Genomic DNA, 27,559 nt, shown 5'->3' with positions numbered 1-27,559 from the left:
TTGATATACAGTTAATTTGTGTCCGTCATATGAGGTAAGAGTTGATTTTCAATTTTTTTTTATGAATATTCAATTTTTCCAGCAGCATTTGTTGAAGAAACTTTCCTTTCCCCATTGAATAACCTCAACACCATTGTCACAGTCAGTTGGCCATATATTTGTGAGTCTATTTCCAGACATTCTCTTATATGTCAACCTTTACGCTTATATCCCACTTTCTGGATTACTCTAACTTTCCAGTAAGTGTTGAAATCAGACAGGGCAGGTCCTGTAACTTTATTCTTTCTTACGCTTGTTTTGATTATTCTAAGTCCTGGTGTTTTTGTGTGAATTTTAAAATTAACTTGTCAGTTTCTACAAAAAGGGCCTCCTGGAATCTTGATTGAGATTGTGTCGAATCTGTAAATCAGTTTATGCAAAATTGATATAGTAATAACATTTGGTTTTCCCATGAACATGATATATCTCAGTATTTATTTGGCTCCTTTAAAATTTCTCTCAGCAAACTTTTGTAGTTTTCAGTGTAGATATTTTTAGTGACTGTTGTTAGATTCATTCCTTTGTAGTTTGTTTCTATTAAATGAAATTTAAAGTCATTTGCCAGTACTGTGAACATATGAGAATGTAATGGATTTTGTGACCTTGGAAAATAGCTTATTAGTTCTCGTAGTGGTATCGTAGATTCCCCAGAAATTTCTATATAGTCATAGCATCTGCAAGTTGGGACAGCCTTACTTCTTTCTGACCCAGATCGCTTTTATTTCTTTCTTTTGCCTCATTGTAAAAGCTAAGAGTGCCAGTACAGTGTTGACTAGAAGTAGTGAAAGCAGTAATCCTTTCATTTCTTCCAATCTTAACAGAAAACAATTCAGCTTTTTAATTCAGCTTTTTGTAGGTACTTTATCAGTTTGAGGCTTTTCTTGTTTGCTAAGAATTTTTGTTATGAATATGTGTTTAATTTTGTCAAATACTTCTTTGCATATATTGAAGTGATCTTATGGTTTTTCTCTTTTATTTTGTTAAAAGGACAAATTGTATTGGTTGACCTTCAAATGTTAAACCAACCTTGCATTCCTGAGACAAAACCTATTTCCTCATGATGTATTATCCTTTTATTTATTATTGGATTCAATTTGCTGTTATTTTGTTAAGGACTTTTGCATCTATATCCGTGAAAAACATAGGTCTTTAATTTTCTTTCTTTCCTTTTGTCTTTATCAGGCTTTGGTACTTAGGTTAAGCTGGCTTCATTAAACATATAAACTAGCATCATAAAAGGAGGAGGGTAATTGTCCTTCCCCCACCCCACCCCTTTGTTTTCTGATAAAGTTTGGTGTTATTTCTTTCTTAAATTTTTGTTAGAATTTACCAGTGAATCTGTCTAAGTGTGGAGTTTTTTGGGGGGAAGGTTTTTATAATACCTTTGAAATTTTCTGATAATGAAATAACATTTTTAATGGATATAAGCTCTTCAGGTTTTCTTGTTTCTTATGTCTACACAGACATTTTCCGCACCGATGTCTGTTTGTTGGAGGGAGAGGTGTAAACTTCAGGAGAGAAAGGGTGTGCTGGGGTTTGTTGACTCTCTCCACACCTGGCACAAAGCAGGCATCCTGTAAATATTTGTTGGATTCATTGGTTTGCTGTTGCTGTGTCTCTATCCTTTGGCATCTCTGGGGAGCTTTTCTGTCTCCTCCATTCACAAGGGACTGTCATAGCTGGTCCATGACAAAGGGAGGTGGCTCCTGAGTCAGGTCAGCTGGCCCCGGCCGACCCAGGTGCCATTGCCTCCCGCTGTGGCTGTTCAAATATCTGGTGATTTGTCCCCAGCCCTGGTAGACCGACCCTCCGAGTCAGGGTTTGCCAAGGGTAAAAATGTTTGCAACCTTTTTCTGTTTTGGTTTTTTAAAATGTTAAATCTTGTGGTTGGAATGACTTCCTGTTTGACATACTTGAAATAGCAGAGGAATACAGGAAGTTTGGTCAGAGGAAAGAGGTAAAGTGCCTGAAGCATGGAAGGGTGGTCATAGATGAGCAGGGTCATCCCGAAAGGCAGTGACCTGGGGTGTGGCCGACCTGCCCAACGGGAATGTGTTCTGCGATCCCCTTTCCTGGACCACTTACATGGCATGCTGACTGAGGATATCAATCGGGCGGGGAGTTAGAAGCCAGGCTGATTTGGACTGGCCACCTCTGAGCTGTGTGCTCCATTCGGGTCCCCTGGTCCCCTGCTGCAGCTGAGGGCTGGCACTGTGCACCTGCAGCAGCTGCAGAGGTCAGGTGTGGGAGCCTGGAGCCGAGGACAGCAGCCTTGCCCCTCAGGGTCCTCTCCCTCCTGGGTGGAGATACGAAGGACACAGGCTCCCATGCTGATAAGTGTGCTGTGTGCACGTGCTGGCACTCACGGCTTCCCCAAACCACGAGTGTCGTTGGCTGGGCACCCAGTCCCTCCAAGAGGGCGCTCCACGGCCACTCTGTACCCTGGACGTAGTGAGTTGACCAGCTATATTCTGGCCTTCCTCCAAGCGGTGTGGCTTTGGGCCGTCCCCTGTCCTCTCTGAGCGTCCATTCCTCAGTGTCTGAAATGGTGTTAGAACCAATGGTTGTACAGTTACGGGCACGTGCAAGGTTCTGTGACCTCACCTTCCGGCTGAACCTGAGTAGGACCGCGTGACGATTGGTCTCTGAAGAGAAGCAGCTCAGCTCTTCCTCTTGTCTCTTCCTACAGCTTTGCCTCACAACCATTAAATTGGAAAACCTTCACATTGTGGCTGTTTTTCTTTTTAATGCACCAATAACAGGTCTGAAGACCTTTTCCCTGAGACTGACTTAGTTCTGGGGCAGAGATGACTGCCCCTTTTGTCTTGCATGGTGGGTCACCTGCGAGGAGTTACCGCCAGGTTTGTTCCCCGGCGAAGGGAGTGGTAAGGGGCAGATTCTGCTTCCGCCGGCCTCGTTCTTGGCCGGGAGCAAAGCTTGAGAGTGTCCTCACCCAGGTAGCTGGGTGGCCTCAGCGTGGGTCCTCGTGGTTGTCCAGACAGCTTAGCTCCCAGACGGAATCACAGTCAGGTTAGATGATATGGGAATCCTTAGTGCACAGGGTACACTGCCGTGAACTATCCCCCGTGAAATAGGGGTGTGAAATAGGGGTGTGCCGTGAACTATCCCCCGTGAAATAGGGGTGTGAAATAGGGGTGTGCCGTGAACTATCCCCCGTGAAATAGGGGTGTGCCGTGAACTATCCCCCGTGAAATAGGGGTGTGAAATAGGGGTGTGCCGTGAACTATCCCCCGTGAAATAGGGGTGTGCCGTGAACTATCCCCCGTGAAATAGGGGTGTGAAATAGGGGTGTGCTAGGGGAGTTGTGCTGAAGTGTGCATCACGTTTCACGTTGATGAAGCTTTTCATTCTGAATTGTGTAGTGGGGGTGAGTACACACGCACAGTTGTCAGAGCTGACCCTTCACGTAAACGGGAAGTATTCAGTCCCGTGAGTATCGGTTGAGCCTGTACGACCAGCCAGGCACTCGGGTTCCTCTGGGAAGGGAACGGAGACCCCTCCTCGTGGGCACAGTGCGTCTTGCCTGCAGCACATGGCATCGAACAGCTCCACACCTGATTCTGCCCGTGCTCTTCCGACTCGACCTCAGAGGTTAGCAGCCAGCGTCTGTCGCGGGCCTGCGGGCTGGGGGTCTCTCTCGCCGTCGTGCGCACGGGAGCACGTGTGGCTGTGTTCCCATAGAGCTGTGTTTAGAGAGCAGGTGGCAGGCGGCGTGTGTCCAGCCCTGACGTAACTGGGTCCTCAGATTTGATCTGCGGTGGTGTTATTTCAACCTTCCTGTTTGTTATCAGGCTGCCTTGGTGGTGTTGTCCGAGTAGAGAGTTTTCAGTTCTCATCTAACGAAGCAGGTCGAGACATTTACCTGGAGGGTAAAGCAGATGCCATTTCTGTGCCTGGAGAGGGTGAGGATGGGGCTTGGGATGTTTAACAGAAAAGCCAGATAACAGTGGTTTACACCTGGGAAGGGTTTGCTTTCCTCTCCTTGGAAAGACCAGGGCCCAGCAGTGGGCAGAGACCCAGGCTTCCCCTCGGTGCAGAAGCCACTGGGAGGAGGTGGCCGCCGTTCCATCCCCTCAGACAGTGTCCCCGGAGCTCCCCCAGTGACATCCCCATCCTCGGGGCAGTGGGAGTGTCCTGTGGAGGTTGACCAACCGAGGGGCATCTGGAACAGCAGGGACGGGTTGGAAGGCAGAAGGACAAAATGCTAGTTGTGCAGGCAGCTAGTGTTTGTTTTTTTGTCCCAGATGTTGATTTTGTAGGAAAAAAAGGATATATTTTAAAACTCATAACTGTAGAAAATTTAGAAAATACAGAAAACCAGAAGGAACAGAAACAAGTCCCCGAATCCTCCCACCGGAGAGGTCAGTTTCCAGTTTTCCAGGCTGTGTCCCGCCTCGAAATCCGCCTCCTTCCCCCCCTCCCTCAGCAGTGCTGTGATGTGGATGTGCCCGTCCATCAATTCCTGGTGCACCTGTCTGCCCCTTGGTGTTTCCTCCGTGTTCTGGCTGCATAGCCTGCTGCCTGGTAGCCACGCCGAGGTTTACCTACGGTGTGTGGGGCGTGTGCAAGTGGCATTGAGGTCAGCTTAGCAGTAAAGACATGCCCGAGGCTTGGCCTCCAGGGTGGACACCTGGTGAGTCAGCACATGGGGGTGTGGGTGTTCTCACCTTGGGCCCCTGTGCTTGGGGAGGTCTTACTGGGGCCCTTACTGCCGAATGAACTTGACCTGTAGTGGTCAGAGAAGTACGTGGCTGACCTGGGCTGCAGAGGTTGCTTACGAGCCCCTCCTCTCGCCTCCCCTGTCTTCCCCTCCCTCCCCGATGCTTGTTAACTGTAATGTGACCGTAGGTGCACTTGGGTGTATGCAGGTTTACCATCAAACCATCCCAGATAAAAGCAGATAAATCATGACAGCGTGGTGGTGGCCGGATTTAAGATTGCTGGTGTGTTTCTACCCTGCTCCCTCCATCCTTATGCCCCTTGGAGACCCACTGCCAGGGGACTTGGATTTAGAGTTCATGATCACTGGGCTAATAGTAACCCAGGTGTTTGAGCTAATGGCTTGGAGCGCGTCGTTCCCTCTGTGCAGTAGCCAAGGAGGAGATACAGTTAGTCCTTTCTGCTGTGCTGTGTTTCTGTAACAAAAGGCACTGGCCCAGCAGCTGAAAGCCAGATACCAGCTGCAGGACGAGGCCTGCCAAGGAGGAGCATAGCCGCGGATGGATGCCTCCACGCTCTGCCTGGGAATCGCTTCTTGTGTCTTAGACCTCTGTGCCTTTTGCGCATAACTCGTAACCGAGCTGTAGCCCATGCACGCACCAGGCTCCTTCGCTCTTTTAGATGGTCAAGTCCGATATTTACTGTAGCATTTCCTTATCACTAGTGTTTTTATTAGAATTGCCTCATCCTTTTCCACGAGACTTACTGTTTTTATTGTGTACTTGCATGGAATGTGAGGGTTTGCTGCAACTCAAACATTGCCTATAGCAAAAACACTTGTAATGTTTTACCAAGACTAAGATTGTTTTCTGTTCACTTTTTAATACAAATAACATGTTCATCATGAATAAGTACCATAACCAAAACAAACAAACAACACTCAAAAGTCTTTTCTCTGAGATCCTAGACATAAACACTATTATGGGGACCTGTGGTTCTCAAACATGGGTGGGATAAGGGGATGGGGAAATGAGATCGGCCCACAGAGGACGTTGGGCAGAGACATTTTGGGTTGTGAGGGCTAGGAGGGGAGCGGGAGGCGAGCGGGAGGCGGGAAGCGCGTGCTGCTGGCATGTCCAGGGTTCAGCTTAGCACCCTACAGTGTTGTTGTGGGAGACAACAAAGAATTATTTGGCCCAAAATGTCAGTAGCACCGAAGTAGGAAAAGCCTGGTATACCCTAATGGTTTTTCAGGCATTTTCCTGTGAGGATCGGTACATATAATTTAGTTTTACAAACAGTGGGATCAATTATACGCATCCTACTTTATAACCTGCTTTTTAAATGTATTACATTGTGAACATCTGTGTCTGTAAATATGCACTCTCATCATCCTTTTAAAAACTGGCTATAAAGTATACTGATACATGATTTTGTCATAATGTATTTCACCACACCCCAGTTTTGGGAGATTTAGGTTGTTTCGAGTGCATTGAGATTTGCTAGGTTTTGTTTGTTTGTATTTTGCCTTCTTTGTGCTCTTTTTGTGCCTGCTGGTGGGGAAACGCCTTCTGGGGCACCATCTCCACACCTGGTACCCTTTGTGGGTGATGGGACCCCCCCCCCCCCAGGGGCTCTCCTCCACCCCTCTCAGGGCGCGCTCTGGTCGCTAAAGTTTCCCAGACACTGAGCACATTTCAAAGCCTAATGAAGCACTGTTGAAATACTGAATAGATGAACAGCCCTAAATATGTTTGTCACGTTTCCATTTTAGGTATTACTTTTACTTCTTGCTTCATTTTACTTTTCGTTGCTTTTTTAAATCTGTGATTTTAATTTCTTGCTCAGTTGGCTTTGCTCCCTGCCTGGGCGTCCTGCGTTGCTGGTGGCCAGTGTCCTCGGGGGTTGGGGGTGGGGACTGTGCGCCACGGGCCCCTCAGCATGTCTATAGCTGTGCTGGTGGCGACCCCCTTTTACCCCAAAGCGGCCCTGAGACTGGAGGTGGGGTACAGACTCAGGGAGGAAAGCGTGCCATCAGCAGTTCATGCCGGGTCTCCTCCCGGGGTTGGGCAGCAGGCGGAGCTGAGTGCCTGGAGATCTGGGCCTGTATCCTGGGGCTGCCTCTTCACAGGCACCGCGGGAAGCCTGGGTGCGTGGTGTCTATTTTTGTGTTTCGTATGGCACTCCCTGAGGAAGTCCGCTGTCTACGCACATCCAGCTGTTTTGAATAGTCTGTGTCTCAGGGGGCTTCATGGAGGGGACTCGTGTGCACGAGCCTAGCATTTTAGGCAGCGTCTGACCAGCAGGATGTGAGTAACAGGACGTGACAGAAATTACCGAGCGTGCCAGATGCTTGTTCTCGGCCACCTTTCCAAGCTCTGCAGGCTGGGGAGGCTTCCAGGGTCCTGATCCTGCCCCGAACTCTCCTTTGCTCCTCTTGTGGTCAGTGGCTGACCTACATGGGCCTGCTTTGTTTCTCCGGCGTCTGAGGTCTGCTTCCGTGGGCCACGGGTTCTCGTATATCGATTTTAAAACTCTGTTTTTGTTGGGCCACTTCAATGCTGATCCATTTTGAGCGGTTGGAAAATGTTGTGAAGCAGAGGAGATCTGCAGGTAAGAGTTCCAGGTGATGGTGGGTGATAAGTCCGCAGAAAGCTGTGTGGGAAAGACCTTAAACTGCAGGATTTACAGTGAAGGAACTGGAAGGAATTGTGGGTTAGGTAAGCCTCTGGTTGGTTCATTTTTGCCTTGTGTTTCTTACACGCGGGAGGCTGGGATTTTTAAAGCCGTAGGCTTCAGGGTATGACGTCACCCATATGCTAGAAACATTCTTAGGTCCCTGCCTGGCTAGAAAGCCCGCAGGCCGGGGAAGCTTCTCTGTGATGACTTCCCATTGTCTGAGCTTTGTTCCAGGAGAAATTTCACCCTAAAGCTGCCCTGGGGACCTGGACGTAGCCTGCCCAGGTGAAGCGCTCACCCCGCTCATACTGCTGTACATGAGGATGATTGTTGCTCAGTGACGTTGGACGGTGCTTCAGGCAGTTGCTGACCAGATGCCCACACGGGCTGCTCCGTGTCCACAGGGCCCAGGCGTCTGCCGTGACTGCCATTTCACTGCAGGAGCACCTGGGGAGCCAGCCATTGTCTCTCGCATCGTCTCGTACGCCCTGACCTTTGTTGTCCTGGAAGGCACAGGTGATGGCTCCCGCAGCCGGCAGCAATAATGGCCTGTCTCCTTTGCCCCTGAGCGACCCAAAGGCAGACCAGGCACTATACCCATTTTGCAGGTTAAGAAGCTGGGGTTAGAGAGACAGATCATTTGCACCAGCGGCTCTGTGATGTCTCAGTCTATTGTCACTGCTGCGCTGTCCTGCCCCTCTGTGCCACATGCTTGTACCCTCACTGAGGCTTACTGAGCTGGCTTGTCCTTTGAGCAGCAGGGCACGGATCTCTGTGTGTTTTGAGGATCCTCAAAAAGGAAGTTTCCAGGTTTTTATGTTAGCTTCCGGTGGCTGTCACCCAAGTGAGTCAGGGGAGGGGGTGTGTTGGGAGAAAAGGCTGTTTGTTGGTCTCTAAAAGCTTCCCTCTGAGCAGTCTAGCCAGTACCTCCCCCTTCCTCCCTTCATAAAGCACCCCCTTATTTTCACACACTCAGCCAGCTCCTTGGGATCCATGGATCTACTCCAAGAAATTTGAGAGGCAAATTAGGCACAGTCGTGTCTGCCACGAAATGCATGGCAGCCCATGGAGTCTGCCAAGTGTGTACCTGCCATGGGAAGGCCTGGAGCAGGCGGTATGTATGGTGAGTGGATGCATGCCTGAGTACCAAGTTCCGGCTGTGGAGTCATTCCCCCCCACCCCCACCGCCCAATTCCCGCGCCAACTTTTACCAGCAGAATCCATCACATGGCTTCAGGGTGACCCATTCCCTTCTGTAAGGCTAGACTAGACATACAGGGAAACTGTACATTTATATGTGCAATAAACTGTACATGCTATATATGCACCCAGACACATATACGAGGTATGATCAAAAGATATGGTGAATGTTTAAATTAAAAAAACTTATTACAGTAAAAGACACGTTGCCATCAGTCCCCCTCAAAATACTCCCCCTTGCTTTGAACACACTTATCCCATCATTCTTGCCACTTTCTGAAGCAGTTCTGGAAGTCCTCTTTCATGAGTGTTTTTAGTTACACTGTTGTGACTGCCTTGATGTCCTGAATCATTTTGACTTTGGGGAAGAGCCAGAAGTCGCACGGTGCCAGATCCAGTGAATAAGGGGGAGGAGGACACACTGTAATGTTTTTATTTAACAGAAATTGCCAAAAACCAGAAGTGATGTGTGACACGGAGCGTTGTCCTGATGGAGGATGATTTATGGCACATTTTAAAATACACCTTCTCTCAACCGTAGCTCACACCCAACTGCACCGAGCTGAAACTTGTCACATGCTATTACTAAGGTTTGATGCGCCATTTCCCATATTGAAGATCCCCGCCTTACCGTTGGATGGCACTCGGCAGCAGCATTCACCATATGTTTTGTTCACAATGAAAAAGGCTCCGTGTCACCCATTGCTTCTGGTACGGCAACGTCTGTGAAATAAAAACATTACGGTGTGTCCTCATTCACCTTATTCACCAGATCTGGCACCGTGCGACTTCTGGCTCTTCCCCAAAGTCAAAATGACCATGAAAAGTAAACGTTTTGAATCGATTCATGACATCAGGGCAGCCACAGCAGGACAACTAAAGACACTCACGAAAGAGGACTTCCAGAACTGCTTCAGAAAGTGGCAAGAGTGATGGGATAAGTATGTTTGAAGTAAAGGGGAGGATTTTGAGGGGGATCAATGTCCATGTGTCTTTTACTGTAATACATTTTAAAAAATTTACATTTTAAAAAATTTAAACAATCACTATACTTTTTGATCATACCTCATCTATAAATATCTAATAAACTATAAATACGAGACATGCTATGTGTCTCTAGCTCTGGCTTGGGTATTTTAGCATATTTAACAGTTTAAAAATCATTGCCTATTTGAGGCATTCAGAAAGTAACACAATGAACAACTACACACACTGCCCAGCCTGAGAAAGAAAATGGGTATGCACAGAGTGCTGTCTTCCCTTTCCTGTCCCACCCCCTCCTGCCTTCCCTCCCCGGAGGTCACCCCCATTCTGAGTTTGGTGTTGTCATTTGTTTGCGTGTTTTTTGTACTTTCTCTACTCACATAGGTTGGAGGTGAAGGTGAGGGTATGGTTGCCAAACGGCGGCCTCCCAGGGGGGTGGGGGGCAGTCAGCATGAGGACCTGTTGAGGTGTGAGTGGGGCCCCCCAGGGGCCTGCCTGGGGGGCCGCAGGATCTGCGGGTCTGGAGCTGGGGAGGCAGCTTGTGTTGGCGGCACTCTGGTTGCTCCTGGAACACACGTGCTGTGAAGGGGGTGCTGGGGCCAGCCCCCCCCGGCAGCGCAGTGCTGTGTGGGTCACAGCAGGACCTGTGGGTCACAGCCCCCCCGACAGGAGGCATAGTGTCACTGGCGACTCAGCACCGTTGTGTGGAGAAACGAGTCCTGCCATTTCCGGTGCTCTGTCCTGTGCCGGCTCGAGTACCAGGCCACGTGCCAGAGCCCGATAGCAGCTCCGTGACCCCCTGTGCACTCGGGCTCAGGACCCAGGAATTCAAGAGGATTTGGTGTTCTTTAAGAATGTCTGCCAAAGGTGTGTCGCATAATGTTTCCGTGGCAAGTCAGACGTTTCATGAGCTACCTACATCGGGACTTGAACAAGATGCCCGTGGCCTTCAGAAATAACCACGTTGTTCTGGAGTTACTCCCAGTTTTCCCAGTTAAACATATGAGAAGTTAGGAACTGTTGCTTGTGGTTCCTTCGTTTTAATGAAGCCTTGTATTCGGAGATCACTGTAGACTCACACAGAATAACACAGACATCCTTGGTGCCCTTGACGCAGCTACCCGCCGTGGTCGCCTCCTGCACACTGGAGCTCAGCGTCGCAGCCAGGATGCCCACACGGGCCGGTCAGGGTCCCAGCGTCTCTGTCTCCACCAGGACCCCGGTTCCTTTTGTAGCCATGCCCACCCCCCTCCTGAACCCCTGGCAACCACTAATGTGTCCTCCATGTCTGTATTTGGTCATCTCAAGAATGTTCCATAAATGGGATGGCGCAGTGCAGAACCTTCTGGGATTGGCGCTTTGCACTCCGCATAACTGGGCGCTCCCTCCCGGTCTTCGCGTCGCGTGCGTGATCGTTATCTCTTTTTATTACCGAGGAGCGTTCCACAGTGTATTTAATCATTTACCACTGAAGGACACTGGTTGTTTCCAGTGGGGCAGATTCCGAATAAAGCTGCTCTGAACATGCATGGAGAGGTTTTTGTGTGAACCTAAGTCTTCATTTCTTTGGGATAAATGCCCAAGTGTGTAATTGCTGGGCTGTTTCATAGTTGCATGTTTGGTTTCTAAAGAAGTTGCTAAACTGTTTTGCAGAGTGGCCGCACCATTTTCCATTCTCACCAACAACGTGAGCCAATTTCTCCACTTCCTCTGTAGCATTTGGTGGTGTTTTTTACTTTAGTCATCTAATGAGTGTACAGTAATATGCATTGTGATTTTAACCAGCATTTCCTTAAGGGCTAATGATGTTAAATCCCTTTCTTGTGCTTATTTTCCTCTACCTCTGACACCATGGGTGTGTGGCCTGCAGGGCTGAATGTCTCTCCTTGGCCTTCTGTGGACACCACCCAGTGGGGTGCTGGAGCACCTGGTTACAGCCGGGAGGGGTTGGCATGGAGGCCACAGGTTTTCCATGGTGTTTGGCTGGAGTAGAGTGGTTACTGGCTACTCTACTACTGTTGATTTCTGTCTCGTTACGCTGCTCCTTTCCTGGTCCTGTTGGCAGAGACGGCAGGCTTTTGGAGGGCTTTAAAGTTTTTTCTGTGTCCATTGGTGTTTTTGGCTACGACTTCTTCAGCTGCCCATCCTGGGTGTCCTGGGCAGAACCCAAGAAATTCACCACTGGGGCCCCAAGGCCCCTAGTCTGCCTGCCCTCTTCTCTCCACCCTTCAGGCTGCTCAGGCTTGTTTCATATCTCATGTCCAGGGTTTTAGTTGTTCTTAGCCAGAGGAATAGGGAAAAGCATGTCTAACCATCTTCCCAGAAGCAGAAGTCTATTGGTTACTTTCATTGTTTTGGATCCATGAAACCGGCAAGAGTGTCTGAGCAGCTCGCAGTGCAGGCTGCGTGCCCGCCCTGCCTGCTTGGCGTGGCCGTTGCACCACCCCAGGCCCAGGGCCCCACGTTCATTACTGCTGAGGTTGTTTGGTTTGGCCCGTGGCTCCAGCACGACAGTTTGCAGGACCGTGGTCTTTTGTCCTTAAGGTTTCGTTTATATTTGGACTCACTGGATAGGATGTCTCTGGTGAATCACGACCTGCCCTCATCATCGTCCCCCAGACCTTACCCCTCTACCTTTCGGTTTGAACTCTGGGGAAACCTGGGCAGCGTGGGAGGGGCAGCGGTCAGATGACTCAGTGAGATGCCATACTGTCCTCGCGCTCATCCTCCAAGCCGGTATTCCTGCCAGAAAGGAAATGGCTTGTTCTGAGTGAAGCAGGAGCGAGCTCTTGGTGCGTGCCATCCGCCCCGCCTTCGGCCCCTCCGTTCCTGGCATTACGCACGCAGCTGTGTGCTGCAATCCAGGTGGGAGGCCGCTGCTGGGCAGAGGTCAGGGGCCAGCCTGCCTGCTTCCCGGCTCCTGCTGCGCTGGCGGTGGGACCTCGGCCAGGTCGCTCGGTGGGCTCAGTTTCCTCTCTTGCTACCTCCTACTTCACTAGATTGTGGAGAAGCTGAAACAAGCAAGTGCCTGTAAACACCTAGCAGATTTCCCAGGACTAAGTGCCCCACCGTGGTGGCTGCCCTGGCGTCTGACAGCCTCTTTGTCGCTTTCCCTGTCGCATCAGCTGGTAGGTGTATAATTCCACAGTCCACCTTCTCCTCCATTTCAGCGTCACATCTGTATGTCTGCAGCATGTCTCCTTTTTCTCATGGATTTCTCAAAGATCCCGACCATGGTTTAATAACCGTCTTGGGTAATTCGGAAAGTACCTATTGGCTGGGGTGTCATCGAGTCATTTGGAGCAGCTAGGTCTTTTCTCTTAGCTCCTGGAAGAGCATTATTTGAAAGGAAAGGAGCAAAAATTCTTATTTCAACTAGAACATTTTTAAAGCCTTTTTTTTTTTTTTTCTTTAGCATATATTCTAAACTTAAGGCTTTATGTTTCAAAGTATTTTTTGAATAGATAATCCATGTACGTGGTATAGAAATGAAAAGGATGAAAAGGTATAAAGTAAGTTTCACAGCCCCTCACAGGTCCCCTCTGAGGTGACTGGGATTGCCTGTCCCCTACACCCGACTGTTCCCGCAGTTTGCTTTGAGCACTTAACCATATATCTTAGAGGGTGTTCCCTAGAAGTACGTGAAGAGTAAGTAGCTTCAGTGTTTTAGTGGCTGTGTAGTATCCACCGCAGGAGTGCGCCATAATCTGTGCAGCCAGTCCCCTACTGCTCTCAGCAGTATTTGATGGTTTCCAATCTTTTCTTTACGAGCTATATACTGTGTATCAGTTCGCACGAGACATACTTGTAGGATAAATCTACAGAAGTACTGATGTGAAGCCAAAGATGTGTACTTTAAAGTTTGCAAGGTTTCACCAGATGTTCTTCATAGGAGCTGTATTAACCCCCCCCCCCCCCGCCCCGCAATATGTGAGAGTCAGCAGAGCACGTAGCCACACTATTGGTCTCTATCTGGTGGAGAAAAAGGTGTCTCATAATTTTAATTTGAGATTGAGCATCTTCTCCGTATGTTGAAGATCTACTTCTAACACTTTAATATTTAATTTCAATTCCTAACATTTAATAGAGCTCTGCCAGTCTCGTAGTCATTTGTACACGTCATCTTCTTCTGTCTCAGTGTTGTCAAATTCATCACGTCACGGCACACAGCAGTGGTGGGTTGTTCTCTGCGCTGCGTGGGGGGTATTACATCGTGTTAACGTGTTGCAGTGTATTTGGCCTCTCCGTCAGTGCTGGTTGTGTGCAGTGCAGGCCCGTTCAGAGTAGTGATGCACAAATAGTCCTGTCTGTGTCTCGATGAGGATGCATGTTTGTATCCCTGCTGGGTGTACGGTGGCATTTCTGAGCCATAGGGTGAATGAATGAGAATCAGCCTTGCTGTTTTCCAGAGCAGTTGCACCCAGCTGCATCCCCGCCAGCACTGAGTTCTACTTGTCCTGCCTCGTCACCAGCACTGGGTGTAGCTGTCTTTTTCAGTTAGCCCCAGTGACAGGTTTTAATTCCCCTTTCCAGATGACTCATGATGTTGAGTACCTTTCCACGTCCCTTACTGGCCATCTGTGAAATAACTGTGGTGAGATAACTGTTCAGGTCTCTTGTTCATTTTGTTGTTAGTCAGTCTGTTTTTTTCTTACTGATTTTTACATTCTTTCACCTTCAGGAGAATTCAGCAAGAGTCTAAGAATTTAAATCTGCTTATTGCTCCTCTAGCTTGCCTCGAGGATTATGTGAGAAACGCTTCTACCATTTTCTCTCTTTTTCCTCCCTTTCTGTTTCACTCTGTTTCTTGCCCTTCTGACTTCAAGGTGTGGGGTGCGCTTTTTCTCACTCGAGTTTGTGGGTTTCCGTGTAGCTGTCTTCTTGCTCTATAGTCCTGCTCTGCTACCTCTCTTGGGACCAGGTCTGCTATCCCAGCCATGGATCCCGGTCCGTTGAATCTCTGTGACGTCACTGTCACGTGCTTGGTGTTACCCTACTTTAATTGGTATTTATCTTTTAGGTTGATTTAGGTATGTGAGCCGTTTCTTACCTTACAAATTTCTTTTGGTCTCTGAAGCTTTTTCTGTGTGAGGGCTAGATTTGGGGGATAGTTCTAGCTTTTTTGCACAATTCCTTGGTTTCTGGAAGTTATAGTATTGGCTGTGGTCCAAACAAAGAGACACTCTTATTACTCCTTAGAGCGTTTCCCCTGAATTCCACCTTCTTTTTGCTTTGGTGAACTGGATGAATGGCCACGAGGGAATAATCTGAAGGTCTCACGTGGCCCCTGCTTCTCTCCTGGGTCCTGTCCTGCCAGCTCTTCTCCAAAGTCAAGGGATTGAATAGGAAGCCCTGTCAAGACATCTGACTTGGAAACAGCCTCCCACTTGCCTTTCCTCCTGGGGAGGCCCTCCCACCCTCACTTATCGCACGCTTTGGGCCCCGCGGTGTGCGGGACGGCTGCCTGGTGTCTGGGGGGCTCCCCCTGAGCAGGAAGGCCTGCAGGAGGCCCAGTGAGGAGAAGCCTTCCAAGGAGATGGAGTCATGACCAGTCTGTTGGCAGCTAAGAAACGTGGATTCTCTCTCAAAGGTGGCAGAGTGTGGTTGGAGAGAGGCAGAAACTGATTTATTTTTTTATCCTATGACGAAGTTCATGATCTGAGAGGTGGACTGTTGGCGCCAGAACGGTGTCAGGAAGCTGGTGTCCACAGGGAAGAGCCCCTTTTGCTTCTGTCAAACAGCTGATACCCCACATTAGGACCCAGAGCCTGAAGTAGCCCCTGGAGGAGCAGTGCGAGGCGCTGTTCTCAGCACCGTACGTGGTCCCTGCCCTAAACCTCACAACCGGCTAGGACGTGACGTCACCATTAACAGCCCCAGTTTTCAGATGAGCAAATGGAGGCACAGGGAGGGATGGCAGCTGCTCCACGTCACACAGCTTGTCAGGGCTGCAGACCAGGGTGTGTCCTGAACCCTGTTGGGCCCCGTGCTTGGTCCTCTCCATGTTTGGTCCCATTCAATCCCATCACAGCTCTGTCAGGTAGCTTCTGTCATCCCTTTTGCCAGAAGGGAAATGAAAACAGTCTACCCACGTTTCCCAATCATTCAGTGGCCAGGTGGGGTTCAGAGCCACGCGTGTCGGAGGCTTCCGACGGCACAAGGAAGAGCTTCTAAAACAGGCTGCAAACCCGGTTCTTGGACATTTATCTGTTGCTCGGCGTTTACGCCTTGTGAGTGATGCACAGATTGAGGAAATGCCATCGGCGATCATTTCTGTCATTAGCTCACCGTCTTGAGACAGACGAGTTTTGTCTGTAACGTGGTGGCCAGTGCCCCTAAAGCTGTCCCAGTAGACTCTTTCCTTCAGCACATGGAAGATGGAGGACCCAAAGCTCTACCTGCTCAGTCGGCGTAGCCGAGTTCTGGAGTAATGTGGGCCTTGTCTTGTACAGGTTGTCACGGGAGTAGTAGAAACAAGGCCTGAAATAGACCAGGACATGAAAAACCTCATTGTTCTCTTCTGTAAACATCATATTGCATAACTCCTGATGTAATCCCCAAGGTATGCAAAATAAAGTGCATTATCTTTCTGGAACTGTATTATTATGCTGATAAAAGTTCAAATATTAAGACTCACCCTGTAGTGAATAATAGTGTTTGTTGAGACCCTATAGTTACTGATGCAAATGCTTGACACAGCAACCCCAGGCCGTTGGCAGTTGTCAGCTCTTCCATGGCCGACCCCCATTTCCCTCCAAACACCCACCAGCCCATCCACACGACCCCTTTGTCTTCACGGAGCGTGTCAGTGTCTGAAATTGTTTTCTTGTTTGCCTGTCTCTCCCCAGTGTAAGTTCTAGTGAGTAGGACCCTGCCTGTCATGGATTTGAACCCCACGTCCAGCGCAGACTCTCAGCAAGCATCTGCTGGGCAGAGGGGCGTGTCAGTGCCAGGATAAGGGCTGCATCCGAGAGAGTGGCTCCCACCTCCCACTGCAGGAGGGCACTCAGCCCGTTCAGGCTCCCGTTCTCTGTCTTTCAGGCTCCCCTCACCCTCTGCGAGCTTTGCCTCTTGCTGCACCCAGCCTGGCCCCTACATGTCGTTATTCCAGTTACCTTGGTTACGTGAAAGAATGAACAGTACTGTGCCTTTGTGACCCCGCTGTAATTATCCCCTTCTGTGATTAAGCTTTGTAGGTAGTGGTGGAAAATCACAGAAGAGATAATCTATAAAACAGTTTCTGAGCCAGAAACATGATCATCTAATCATTGAATTGGGTCTTGCTAAAATAAATTAAAGCTATACGGTAGGCCGAAATCCAGACGTTAAATAGCGTTTAATTGTGAATCCCTGGGAGGCAGACATTTTCCTAACCCTGCTGTGGGGAATGCAGAAACGGCACAGCCCCTGTGGAGCGGAACTTGGCAATAGCTAGTCAAGTGATACATGTGTTTACTCTGTTGGAGCCGTTCTACCTACTTCTAGGAATCTGTCCCCCAGAAGCACTGGTCCCGTGTGAAGGCTGTACAAGTGGCACTATGTGACATGGGAAAGGCTTTTCAGTGACATTGAATCCATGGGTGGGGACCTGGCTGAGTAGTCTCTGGTGCTTCCACACTGGGGGGTCTCTGCGGGGCTGTAAGAAAAAATGAGGAAGCGCTCTGTGCTGCTGAGAAGTGATGGGTAGGGCGGACAACTAAGGGGAAAAGAACAGGAGGAGAACGTGTCTACGGTAGCTGCTGTTTGAAAAGGCAGAATAGGAATAGAGACATGCGTTGGCGTGTATCTTAAAAATGGAACGATGAACCATACTTTTAATTTATTCTTTTAGGGCTACTTTGAGGGATGGGGAACCAGACTGGAGGGGACAGATAAAACAGGACTTTTGACTGTACCTTATTTTGTGGATTTGACTTGGGAACTACGGAGCTGTTTTACATCATTACAACACAAAAGTAAAAGGCTATAACTTTCAAAAATTTTTGATAAACTTGATCAGGTTTTTCTCGAAGAAGTTTATACCCTGTTTACCTCCTATCATCGCTGGAGGAGAACTTTTTACTTCTGTGCTTTTGTCAGCTCTGGTTTATCATCTCTTACAGCTTTGCCAGCCTGTTAGGTGAAAATAATTTGCTATTTTCATTTACGTTCCCTGAAGACTAGAGTCGTTACATCTTTTTATTCATGTAGTTACCATTTTGTATTTCTCCTGTGAAATGTAAACGTGTAGGCTTTTTTCTGTAAGAAAGATTTTTTCTATTGACTTACAAAAACTTTTTGTATGTGGTGGGTGTCGTTTTTATTTGCAGGTTATTTATTACCAGGCTCACGAGCTCATTTCCAGGTAATTTGCTCAGGTGCCGGGTGCAGAGTAGCAGACGGTTTTATACAAGAGCAGTTCTGGATGGTACATGTGAAACGCTGTTCGTATTCCTAGAGTAACCTGGGCCAGACTGTCGCTGCACGATTTGAGTGCTGGGTGTCAATTTGTGAGCTCTTCGGAGCAGCAACAGCTGTTTTCTTTTCCTTTTTAAAAAATTTCCTATACGTTGTAGCTTCTTACTGGGTCTGGGTAGTAAGTAGTTCGTAAATGTCCATGTAAGTTGATTTTTGGTGAATGTATAAACTAAATTTGCTTGTATTTTTGGTTTGAGATTGCTCTTGATTTTTCGTGACTGTTCAATTGAATGACTGAATTAAACAGTCATTTTTCATTAAAACACATGTAGTGAAAGTAGGTTTTCAGCATGTTTTTCTAGTTGTTAGCATTTGTCCTTCGTCCGTGGGTGTGTTGAGTGTGTTCGTTGTTCCTTTCTCTAGGTCATCACTCCGTGTAGGAAACTCATCTTATGTGCTGATAACAGAAAAGAAATGGAAGACTGGATTGCAGCTCTAAAGACTGTCCAGAACAGGGAGCATTTTGAGGTAAAAAAGAAAAGCAGCCCCTCTTGTTGCCCTCTCCTTAAGTTTCTGCCGTCTGAGTCTCTCCCGTGTGTGGACTGTATGTTCTGGAACTTACTTTCTTAGCACGTTGCTTGTAAAGTAAGGCCGCCCATCAGACTGTGACCCCATCCTTTGTCCTTCATGAACCTCCTGCTCTCCTCTCCTGGACACGGCCCTGTGACCTGTTCAAGTTACCACGTTAAGAACGGCAGAGGTTTGCCTCATCTGGGCCGTCTTATTCCTTTTTCCAGCCGACCCAGTACAGCATGGACCACTTCTCAGGGACACACAACTGGTACGCCTGTTCCCACGCGAGGCCAACCTATTGCAATGTGTGTCGCGAGGCCCTGTCTGGGGTCACGTCCCACGGACTGTCCTGTGAAGGTACGAATGATGTGTCATTCTGCTGGGAGAGGCAGCCCGACCTTAGAAATCCAAACACGGCCACCGCAAGTCACTCAGGAGTCAAGTGATTCCTGTGTCCCCGTGGGTTTATTGTACCCACGGAGGAGTCTTTAATAAGTTAGTTTTTTATAGTAATGGAGCAAAGGGAAAGAGGGGAAGTGGTGATGAGGAGACACGGAGAGGAGACTAGAGGACACAGAGAGAAAAGGGGCTGGAACTGTCTTTTGGCCCCCCGTGTAGTCAGCCCCCACCTCTGGGTAGATTGGGTTATGGACTAACATTTGTCTTCCGGATGGAGAGGGCAGGCTTAGTGTGTGGGCAGGAGCAGAGAAAGGCCAGCGGTGGCCCCCGGACCAGATCCCATCTGCTGCCTGCTTTTACTTGGCCTGTGAAGTTTAGAATGGTTTTACGTTTTTAAATGGTTGGAAAAACTCAAGAGAAGACCATGATTTTGTGGCACAGAAAATCACGTGACATTTAAACTTCAGTGTCTGTACGTGAAGCATGGCCCATGGCGGTCCTTGTGCTTCGGCGGGGGTTGAGCCGTTGGGACGGAGACCGTGCATGGCCCACGAAGCCGGAGCTGGTTGTTCTCTGGCCTTTCCCAGAAAGTCTGCTGACTCCTGGCTGTAGTGGGCATGTAGTGTCACCGTGCCCAGTGCCTGCGCGTACCCCAGTAGTTAGCTTATAATGGGGAGTGCTGTGTGTTCAGTGCAACTTCCCCAGAAAATACCGGGCAGTTCCTCCAGAGTGTCTCCAAGCACGGGCAGTGGCTCGACGGTTCATGTCTCATTCTCTCACAGTGTGCAAGTTCAAGGCTCACAAGCGGTGTGCTGTGCGCGCGACCAATAACTGCAAGTGGACCACGCTGGCCTCCATCGGGAAGGACATCATTGAGGACGAGGACGGGGTAGGCTCAGGGGGCCGCCGACCCTGCATGGCCGTCCTCTTCTCGTGCCGGCACCCGGTGCCCAGGCCATAGACCCTCTGCCGCCCCCACTGGCCTGTGCTCAGGTCTCTTCTCACGGGTTTGAGTTGCTCCCGCCCTGTATTGGGGGGCTCCGGGTGGCCTCTGTCCTGCCGAGTTCTGCCCCGTCCCCAGGAGTCATGCATGCTGCACCCGGGGCAGGAGCCGTGCGTGGGGCAGCCCCTTGCAGTCCCCGCCTCCCTCTGCCTGTGTGGAGAACAGTGTCCTGGCTGAGTTCATTCGGGAGCATCTCTGCCCGCGGGCTCCTGGGCCGGGTGGGGCGGGGTCGTCCCTAGCGCGTCTGCTTGGTCTGCAGATTGCCATGCCTCACCAGTGGCTGGAGGGGAACCTGCCCGTGAGCGCCAAGTGCACGGTGTGTGACAAGACCTGCGGCAGCGTGCTGCGCCTGCAGGACTGGCGCTGCCTCTGGTGCAAGGTCACGGTGAGTGCGGCCCGCGGGGGCTCTGGGAAATGCCCCGGTGGGCACTGCAATGCAGCCCACTCCTCCCGGCGTCGCGGTGTGTGTGAGGGGCTGTGACCCCGTGCCCGTGGGTGCTTGTTTCAGGTGCACACGGCGTGTAAGGAGTCCTTGCTGACCAAGTGCCCGCTGGGCCTGTGTAAGGTGTCTGTCATCCCGCCCACGGCGCTCAACAGCATCGATTCCGACGGTGGGTCCCGCGCTCCTGGCCTGTCCCTTTCCTCGTGCTTCCCTCTCCGCGCTTTCTCCTCCCCCACGCTAGAACAGGCTGTGCTGGTGATTGTGACGTGCTCAGGACGAGGTCAGGCCCCTTCGTCGGGGCGAGGAGTTGGTACAGAGGCGGTGAAGGGTGTCCCGATGGCCACTGGGCCCGCTGAGGACTTGAGGCTGGTTCCTTACTGAAAGGGGACGGGTCTGGTCTGCTGTCTGAGACTCAGCCGGCTGATTAGCACACAGTTCCATGCCTGCCTCACTCGTCTGGGTGGCATTTGATGATGTGTGTTACCAGGTGTTGGCGGGAAGGTGGCAGACTGGGGCACACGCACGTGTCTCAGGAAGTCACTTCTTCCAGGTTTAGAACAAGAGGGAAAGCCAGAGCATGTGGGGCGCGGCCTTTCTGAAATTCAGCATCCTTGTAAATGTGAAGTCACATTGGGTGGGGACTCCTTCCCTCTGGGGGGACTGCGCTGTGGAAATGTGCTCACGAATCTCTTGTGGTTCCTGGGCGTGCACCTGGGAGCTGCCGGGCCCTCGGGCGTGCCCGCTTCCTGCACGATGAAGAGTGTCCCTCAGGCCTCACGGCTTTCACGTTCTCTTCCATCCTCTCCCATCCTCCCTCCAGGCTTCTGGAAGGCCACATGCCCTCCGTCCTGCACAAGCCCCTTGTTGGTCTTTGTCAATTCAAAAAGCGGGGATAACCAGGGCGTGAAGTTCCTCAGAAGATTCAAACAGCTGCTGAACCCTGCCCAGGTCTTTGACCTCATGAACGGAGGACCGCACCTCGGGTAGGAAGCTTGTGGAATATGTCTTGCTTGCAGTTTAAAAAAACTTTGAAGATAATGCATGTTTATTAAAAAAGGATCAACGATAGGGACATTTTAAAACAGGAAATAAAAGTGGTCTTTCTTGAATCATCCCCTCGCCAAATTCCACCCACAGAGGTACCCACTCTAAATAGAGGTGCGTGTCCGTCCAGCTTCCAAACGTGTGTATGCACACATTTTTAAATCACATGTAGTCATGTGTCCCCTGCCACCGTGTGGCGTGCTGTGGACGTGTTCTGACGTCGGTAGTTACAGACCTGCCTCGTTTTTTTGCGTGGCTGCTTCCTCCAGTGCGGCCAGAACAGAGATTTTTCACATTGGAGGCCACAAGAGATCGCTCACTGGACGGGCACAGTGACACATGCAGATGTGCGAGGGCTGGTGCGGCAGGCACAGTAGTTACACCTTTATCAGCTAGCTGGAGAGCTGATGTGTGTCCTTTCTAGTTTTGTACATTTTACAGGTTTGTGGAAAACATTTGCTTCCGTCAATTTTCTCATTTGAACTAGCTCCTTCCCCGTTTGCAAGCAGCAGTTCAAAGTCGGGGCTGTAAGAGCTTCCTGGCTTGTTCGGGAGGTCACCCCAGACATGTGTAGTGGGAAGTGCTTGCAGATCCTGTTCTCGCTGCGTGTTTTCCTGGGTGGCTCCGAGGAGGGTGTTGTTTTTGGAGCAGGGGCTGCTTTCACAAGAGCCTGGGTGCCGGGCGGAGACAACACCCCTGGGGGCCTTGTGTGTTGGTTCTCCTGCTGGCAGCAAGGAAACGTCACAAATGGCGGCTTTCTAGTCTGTTTCCTCAGAGGCGGCACTCCGCAGATAGCCTCAGTAACTGAATGACATGCAAGCACATTCTCTGCTGGGTTCATAAAGAAATCATTTTAGTTAACAAAAGAGGCCAGTGTAGGGATCACACAATCCAGCTCTTGTCACAGTATACCAAACAGGTTCACTCAATGTGGCACCAAGGGTGTTGGACGAACGCTGTGAAATGGTGTTGGGCAGGGAACCTAAGGAGGATCGCATGCCGTGGGCAGAAGACTAACAGGCGCAGTGCGAGTGGGTTTAGGAAATTCCCATTTCTGGACGGCAGCTGCAATCATACTATTAAAATTCTGCATTTCCTCGATTCCTGTCCTCGATGTATCACCTGCTCCAGAGAGTAGGAGGCCTGAGAGAGGTCAGTGTTCTCAGAGGGACGTGTGGCCGTTTGTGTCATAACCTTGCCACTGCAGAACCTCTCCTCTGTGTGTCCTGAGTTCTGGGCCATGTCACTCGTTCCTGTGTGTCTTCTGAGGGCTTCTTCTGCTAGAGGCTCAGACTCTGCTTGATGCAAGGCCCAGTAAGGTGGGGTCCCTGCCTCCTGCTGGGGGTGTGGCACACGAACAGATAGTCAAGGACACAAGAAAGGGTGATCTGTCACGTTGGCAAGGAGATGCATAGATTCTGTGGGGACCTGGGGAAGGGACTTGTAAATGAAACGGGGGTGGGGGGTGGGGGAGCTGTCCTCTCAGATTCTCTCCTGAACCAGCATCTGAGGAGAGTTAGTGTTGTCTTGGCAGGGAGGGCGGTGGGGAACCTTCTAGGCAGAGGGTGCTGTGTGTGCAAAGAGGAGAGAACATAGTGGGGTGGCTGGGGAGACGGGCAGGCAGCTGTTGGCCAGGGAGGGCCCTCGGTGGCTGGCCGAGAGGTTTGAACCTTTCCTGGAAAGGCAGTAACTGCTTAGATACTCGATGAGACTTGTTTGGGAAAATCACACTGATCGCAGGGATTGAAGGTGCCCCGCAGGAGACGTGAGGTATGGAGGAGTCTCTTGTAGCCATTACGAGAGAAGCAGTGGTGGCCTGCACTCGGGACAGTGGGGAGTGGCCGGCGACTGGGTTGATGAGGCTCTGCAGTCCTCCAGGGAGGGAAACCTCGGACAGGGAGGTGCCCATGGGACACCCCACGGGCGTGTGTGGTAGACAAGTACAGGTGTGTCTTCAGGAAGCCTGGAGGTCGTTGTTCTGAGTCATCTGGGTCATTCAGGGTCATCGGTGTCCGTGTGGTCCCTGAAGCCGGAATGTGGAGGAGGCCACTTGGGAAGAGGGTGAGGAGCGAGCAGAAGGCGGTGGGGTGTCCTGAGGGGGCAGTGCATGCGAGGGGCACGGTGACCACGAGGAGAACAGGAGGGAGATGGAGTTACGAGGTGTGAAAGGGTGGGTCATGTCACCTGGGAAGATGGAGTGGCCCAGACGGACAGGTACAGTGGGGGCAGAACCCCGCGGCCTGGGCTCCTGAGTGACGTGTGGGTGCTGGCTGCTGGGGGCCAGGAAGTGGGGTGGGCGCAGAGGCCTAGCCGCTGCCCTCGGGTGCCTGGGGTCCCAGCCGCCTGGGCTCTGCCTCTGAGAGGCTCATTCACAGGTGGAGTGCCAGCTCAGTGCAGACGGGGCCCTCGGCCCAAGGTGAAGTGGCCGCCATTTGTCCTTCAGAATGTGCGTCATTTCACTGATGTCCTCTTTTCTCTGCAGCTTACGCTTATTCCAGAAGTTTGACACATTCCGGATTCTGGTCTGTGGTGGGGATGGCAGTGTTGGCTGGGTCCTCTCTGAAATCGACAGCCTCAATCTTCACAAACAGGTACCTGAATGTGGAGGGACCCAACCCCGGGGAGAGCATGGCCACTGGCAGAGAGGCCTGGCTCTGCTGGTGACACCCCTTGTCCCCTGGGAGCAGTGTTCCCCAGGGGACCAGCGAAGGTCTGGGGGAAGAGCAGGTATTATAGCTCGATAGCATCATGGGGCCGGGGCTGGGACACTGGCTGGGGCTGCGGTGCAGGGACGGGAACGTCACAGTGAGCAGTAAAGGGAGCTATGAAAAGAGCATCCATTCCCCGGAAGTTCCAGGTTGGGAGCAGGTCTGAGTGGGGCCACCACCTTGCTGCACCCTCACCGGCTCCTTATTGGGTAGTGATGTCATCTGCGGCCTGATGCCTCTTGTTTGCGAGGAGACAGAAGTAGATTTGAACTTCAAGTCAGGGTTGGAGGCCCTTGGCCTTAGTTTTTTTCTGTATTGAATTAAACAAGATTTTTCTGATTGTAAGAAAAGAGGTGTTCATTGATTTTCCACCCCTGCTTCCTCTCCTTCTCCCCTCCCCCCCCCCCGTAATTACCCACTGGGAACATGGGCAGCTGCCGCTCAGACCCGTCTCTCTGTGCATGTGGGATAACGCTGTGTTGAGTCCAGCGGGCTCCCGTAGCCGTGCTGTTCCGTTCCCGCACCCGATGAATCAGTGTGTTGCGGCGTCGGGCGCTCGCTCCTGGGCAGGAAGTCGAGGTCTGCGGGATGCTTCCCCGCGGGGCGGCGCTCTGCCGCGGGGCCTGGCTTCCTCCCCACCGATGGGCGCTCAGATGGCTGCCTACAGACGGCGCTGCTGAAAACCACGTGCGCGGCGCCCAGCCTGCTCGCTTTCAAAGGGCGCCCACGCTTAGCGTGTGATCTGCACTGCCGTCCGCTCTGCCTCGGGCTGTACCCATTTAATGTCCTGGTGCTGCGGAAAAACTGTCCTCTCCCACACGCTGTCCATTGCGCATCTTTCTCTTTTTTGTCCGACTAAGACAAAAAAGGATGTTTTGTTTTTTATTTAATACTGGTGAAGTCAACCACCTCAGTTAACCACGAATTTTTAAATGAACCACCTGTTTATGTTTCCTGTCTAGATTTCTATTGGAGTATTTACCTTTTGGAAAAGATTGATTTCTAAGGATTACTGTCATATTAGAGATAGAAACTCCTTGTTGGTCATATTTTTCTGCGTTTGTCATTTGCTTCCATCATATTTTTTCTTCAGATTTTTGCCCTGCCTGGAGCGTATTTTTCAGAGACCCCGCACTCTTCCCACTCTCAGTGCTGGTGGTCCTTGTAGGTGCGGTGGACTGTTTGTTGTGATGCCGGAAGGTGGAGGGTGAACTGCTCCGCTCAAGGGAGGCCGTTTGCTCAGGAGAGAGAGTGCTGCCCCCTAGTGGTGAAGCTAGAGCACTACACTTAGGCCCGGGGTTAAGTTTTGACTTCCAGGATCATCTGCAACTTCCTTACCAGTAGTCGGGAAGGCAGATTTCATCCCCTCAGCTGAGTTCAGTGAACACTTATCTCCTTCGGCTTCTCTGAGGCACTTGATCCCCTGGTCACCCCCTCCCCCAGCCTCCCCAGGACCCTGCGGTCGGTGTTTCTCACCCTCCCGGCTGCCCCTCCCCACCTCAAGCCCGGCATTTCCAGCACAGCCCACTGCTCAGCCCCACGGGCCCCACTTTCCTTTCCTTAGAGTCTGAAAATGTCATCTGCCAGACGTCCGAGCCAGAGACATGACAGCTGTTCTGGATTCTTCTTCCCTCACTCTCCCTCCTCACTTCTAGTTAGTTGCTGGGGCTCAGTCCTGCCACCCCGTATGCTGCTGACCCGGGGCCTCTGTCTGTCCCCTCCTCCCTGGGGCATTCCCCACGAGCAGCTCTGCTCATGCTCACCCCTCACCCCCCGGAGCTTTCCTTAGTGGCCCCTTGGCTTGAGGATCAAGTCCAGACTTCATGATGCAGATTACCAGAGCCCCCAGTTTGGCTCCTTCTGCCTTCTCTGCCTCTGACTTCCTCTGTCCTCACTGCCCTGCTTGGCAGGAGTGTCACCCCCCAGCTAGGCCGTTCCCGTACCTTTACTCCACTGGCCACACTTTTTCTTTCAGTCCCCAGGGACGCAGCCGTGGCCTCTGCGCCTGGGGCTCGGGCTTCCTTGTCCAGACCTTCCATTCCAGCTTGTGGCCTCCTGGTGGCCGGGGCAGGTGACCTGGGCTGTGCGGTGTTTAGGGAGGACTGAGGACCGGCCCGCACCGCACGTCGGAGGGGGAGGTCGAGAGTTGTTGGGCAGCCAGTGTGTAGGGAGCTTCCTCAGCACTGACCCGGCTGTGTGGTTCTTGGGGGCTCTGGGTGGGAATTCTGGGGGTGTGGGGGCGAGGCCTGAGCAATGCCTGGGTCACTCCGGGGAGTGGCAGTGGCGGGATGTTGGCCGAGCACTGGGCATGCTTGAGTTCGGCGGCCTTGAGCCTGTACACGTGCTGGTACCTGTTTTGATGGGACTTAGAAGCCATTGAGGATGTTTTTAGAAGAGTGAGGACACCAGTGGTGTTATGGGAAGATGAACTTGGTCTCAGTGAGTAAGGTGAAGTAGTGGGTGGAGAGACGGTGGTGGGGAGTCCGAATGGTTCTGCAGGGGTTCAGGGGCTCAACAGTCAGGGACAGGACTGTGGCCGTGGCTATGAAAATGGCAAGGAAGGGATTTGGGCACTGTAGATCAGAGAGACCCTAGGGGATTATCAGAACGTGGCAGCAGGTGAGACGAGGGCCTGTGGGAGAGGGAGGAGTCTTTTGTGGGGTTCGATGGGCCGTCTGTCCTGCCTCGTGGCTCTGCCTCTGCCTGGAATGTATGCGCCACCCCGGCTCACACCAGGTTTCTCACACTGAGTTGAGCCACTGTGGTCGGTAGGAAGAGGGGGTTCAGGCCGTGTCTTCCCGCTGTGTTCCGACAGTGTCAGCTGGGAGTGTTGCCGCTCGGCACAGGGAATGACCTGGCTCGTGTGCTAGGCTGGGGCTCGGCCTGCGATGACGACACGCAGCTCCCACAGATCCTGGAAAAGCTGGAAAGGGCCAGCACCAAGATGCTGGACAGGTGAGTGGGGACGCGCTCTCATGCGACCGACAGGTCACCTCGACCAGCGGTTCTTACCCAGGGTCTCTGGAAACCATAAGCTCTCTGCAGGTGGTGGTAAAAATTTGACCTGATCAGGAATTCTTTTTTTCTGGTAGTCTTTAACTTTTGATCAAGATTATGAAAAACATAACAACCAACAGAACAGGTTAGGAACTGTGCCCTAGAGTCGTCTGGCCAAGCCTGACCCACAGGGGCTGTTGCCGAAGGTGGCTCTGTCCCCTTTGGCCATTCAGCCCTCCTCTGATGCCTGTCAGCAGAGCTCTCTTTATCCATAGTTGAGCGAACCCCTTTTCCCATATTGTGTTCCCAGAACAATCTTATGTATTGGATCCATACTCTCTGTCTGAAGAGCCTTTGGCATCCTACCCGAGTTCTGAGCTCATGTCTGAATCCCCACTCACCACAGCCTGTGGT

General features: G+C 51.1%; 1 protein-coding gene across 4 annotated transcripts in view; it reads left to right on the top strand.

The window, feature by feature from the left end:
- DGKD (diacylglycerol kinase delta) overlaps positions 1-27,559 on the top strand; it is a 100,180-nt gene that overhangs the window by 48,055 nt on the left and 24,566 nt on the right. For 3 of the 4 annotated variants that reach the window (XM_033111880.1, XM_033111879.1, XM_033111881.1), the window contains 8 exons: positions 18,403-18,507; positions 18,777-18,909; positions 19,734-19,840; positions 20,214-20,339; positions 20,463-20,565; positions 21,217-21,379; positions 23,923-24,031; positions 26,964-27,103. In XM_033111880.1, coding sequence (XP_032967771.1) covers positions 18,403-18,507; positions 18,777-18,909; positions 19,734-19,840; positions 20,214-20,339; positions 20,463-20,565; positions 21,217-21,379; positions 23,923-24,031; positions 26,964-27,103 — 986 coding nt within the window. Of the gene's footprint in view, positions 1-7,311; positions 7,333-18,402; positions 18,508-18,776; positions 18,910-19,733; positions 19,841-20,213; positions 20,340-20,462; positions 20,566-21,216; positions 21,380-23,922; positions 24,032-26,963; positions 27,104-27,559 lie in introns of those variants that run through there. The other variant, XM_033111882.1, reaches the window with a different exon arrangement.

Source organism: Rhinolophus ferrumequinum, chromosome 8 (assembly GCF_004115265.2).
Source record: "Rhinolophus ferrumequinum isolate MPI-CBG mRhiFer1 chromosome 8, mRhiFer1_v1.p, whole genome shotgun sequence".
Classification (NCBI taxonomy): domain Eukaryota; kingdom Metazoa; phylum Chordata; class Mammalia; order Chiroptera; family Rhinolophidae; genus Rhinolophus; species Rhinolophus ferrumequinum.
Note: the sequence above shows the minus strand (reverse complement) of the source record. Positions and strands in the feature narration are given on the sequence as shown.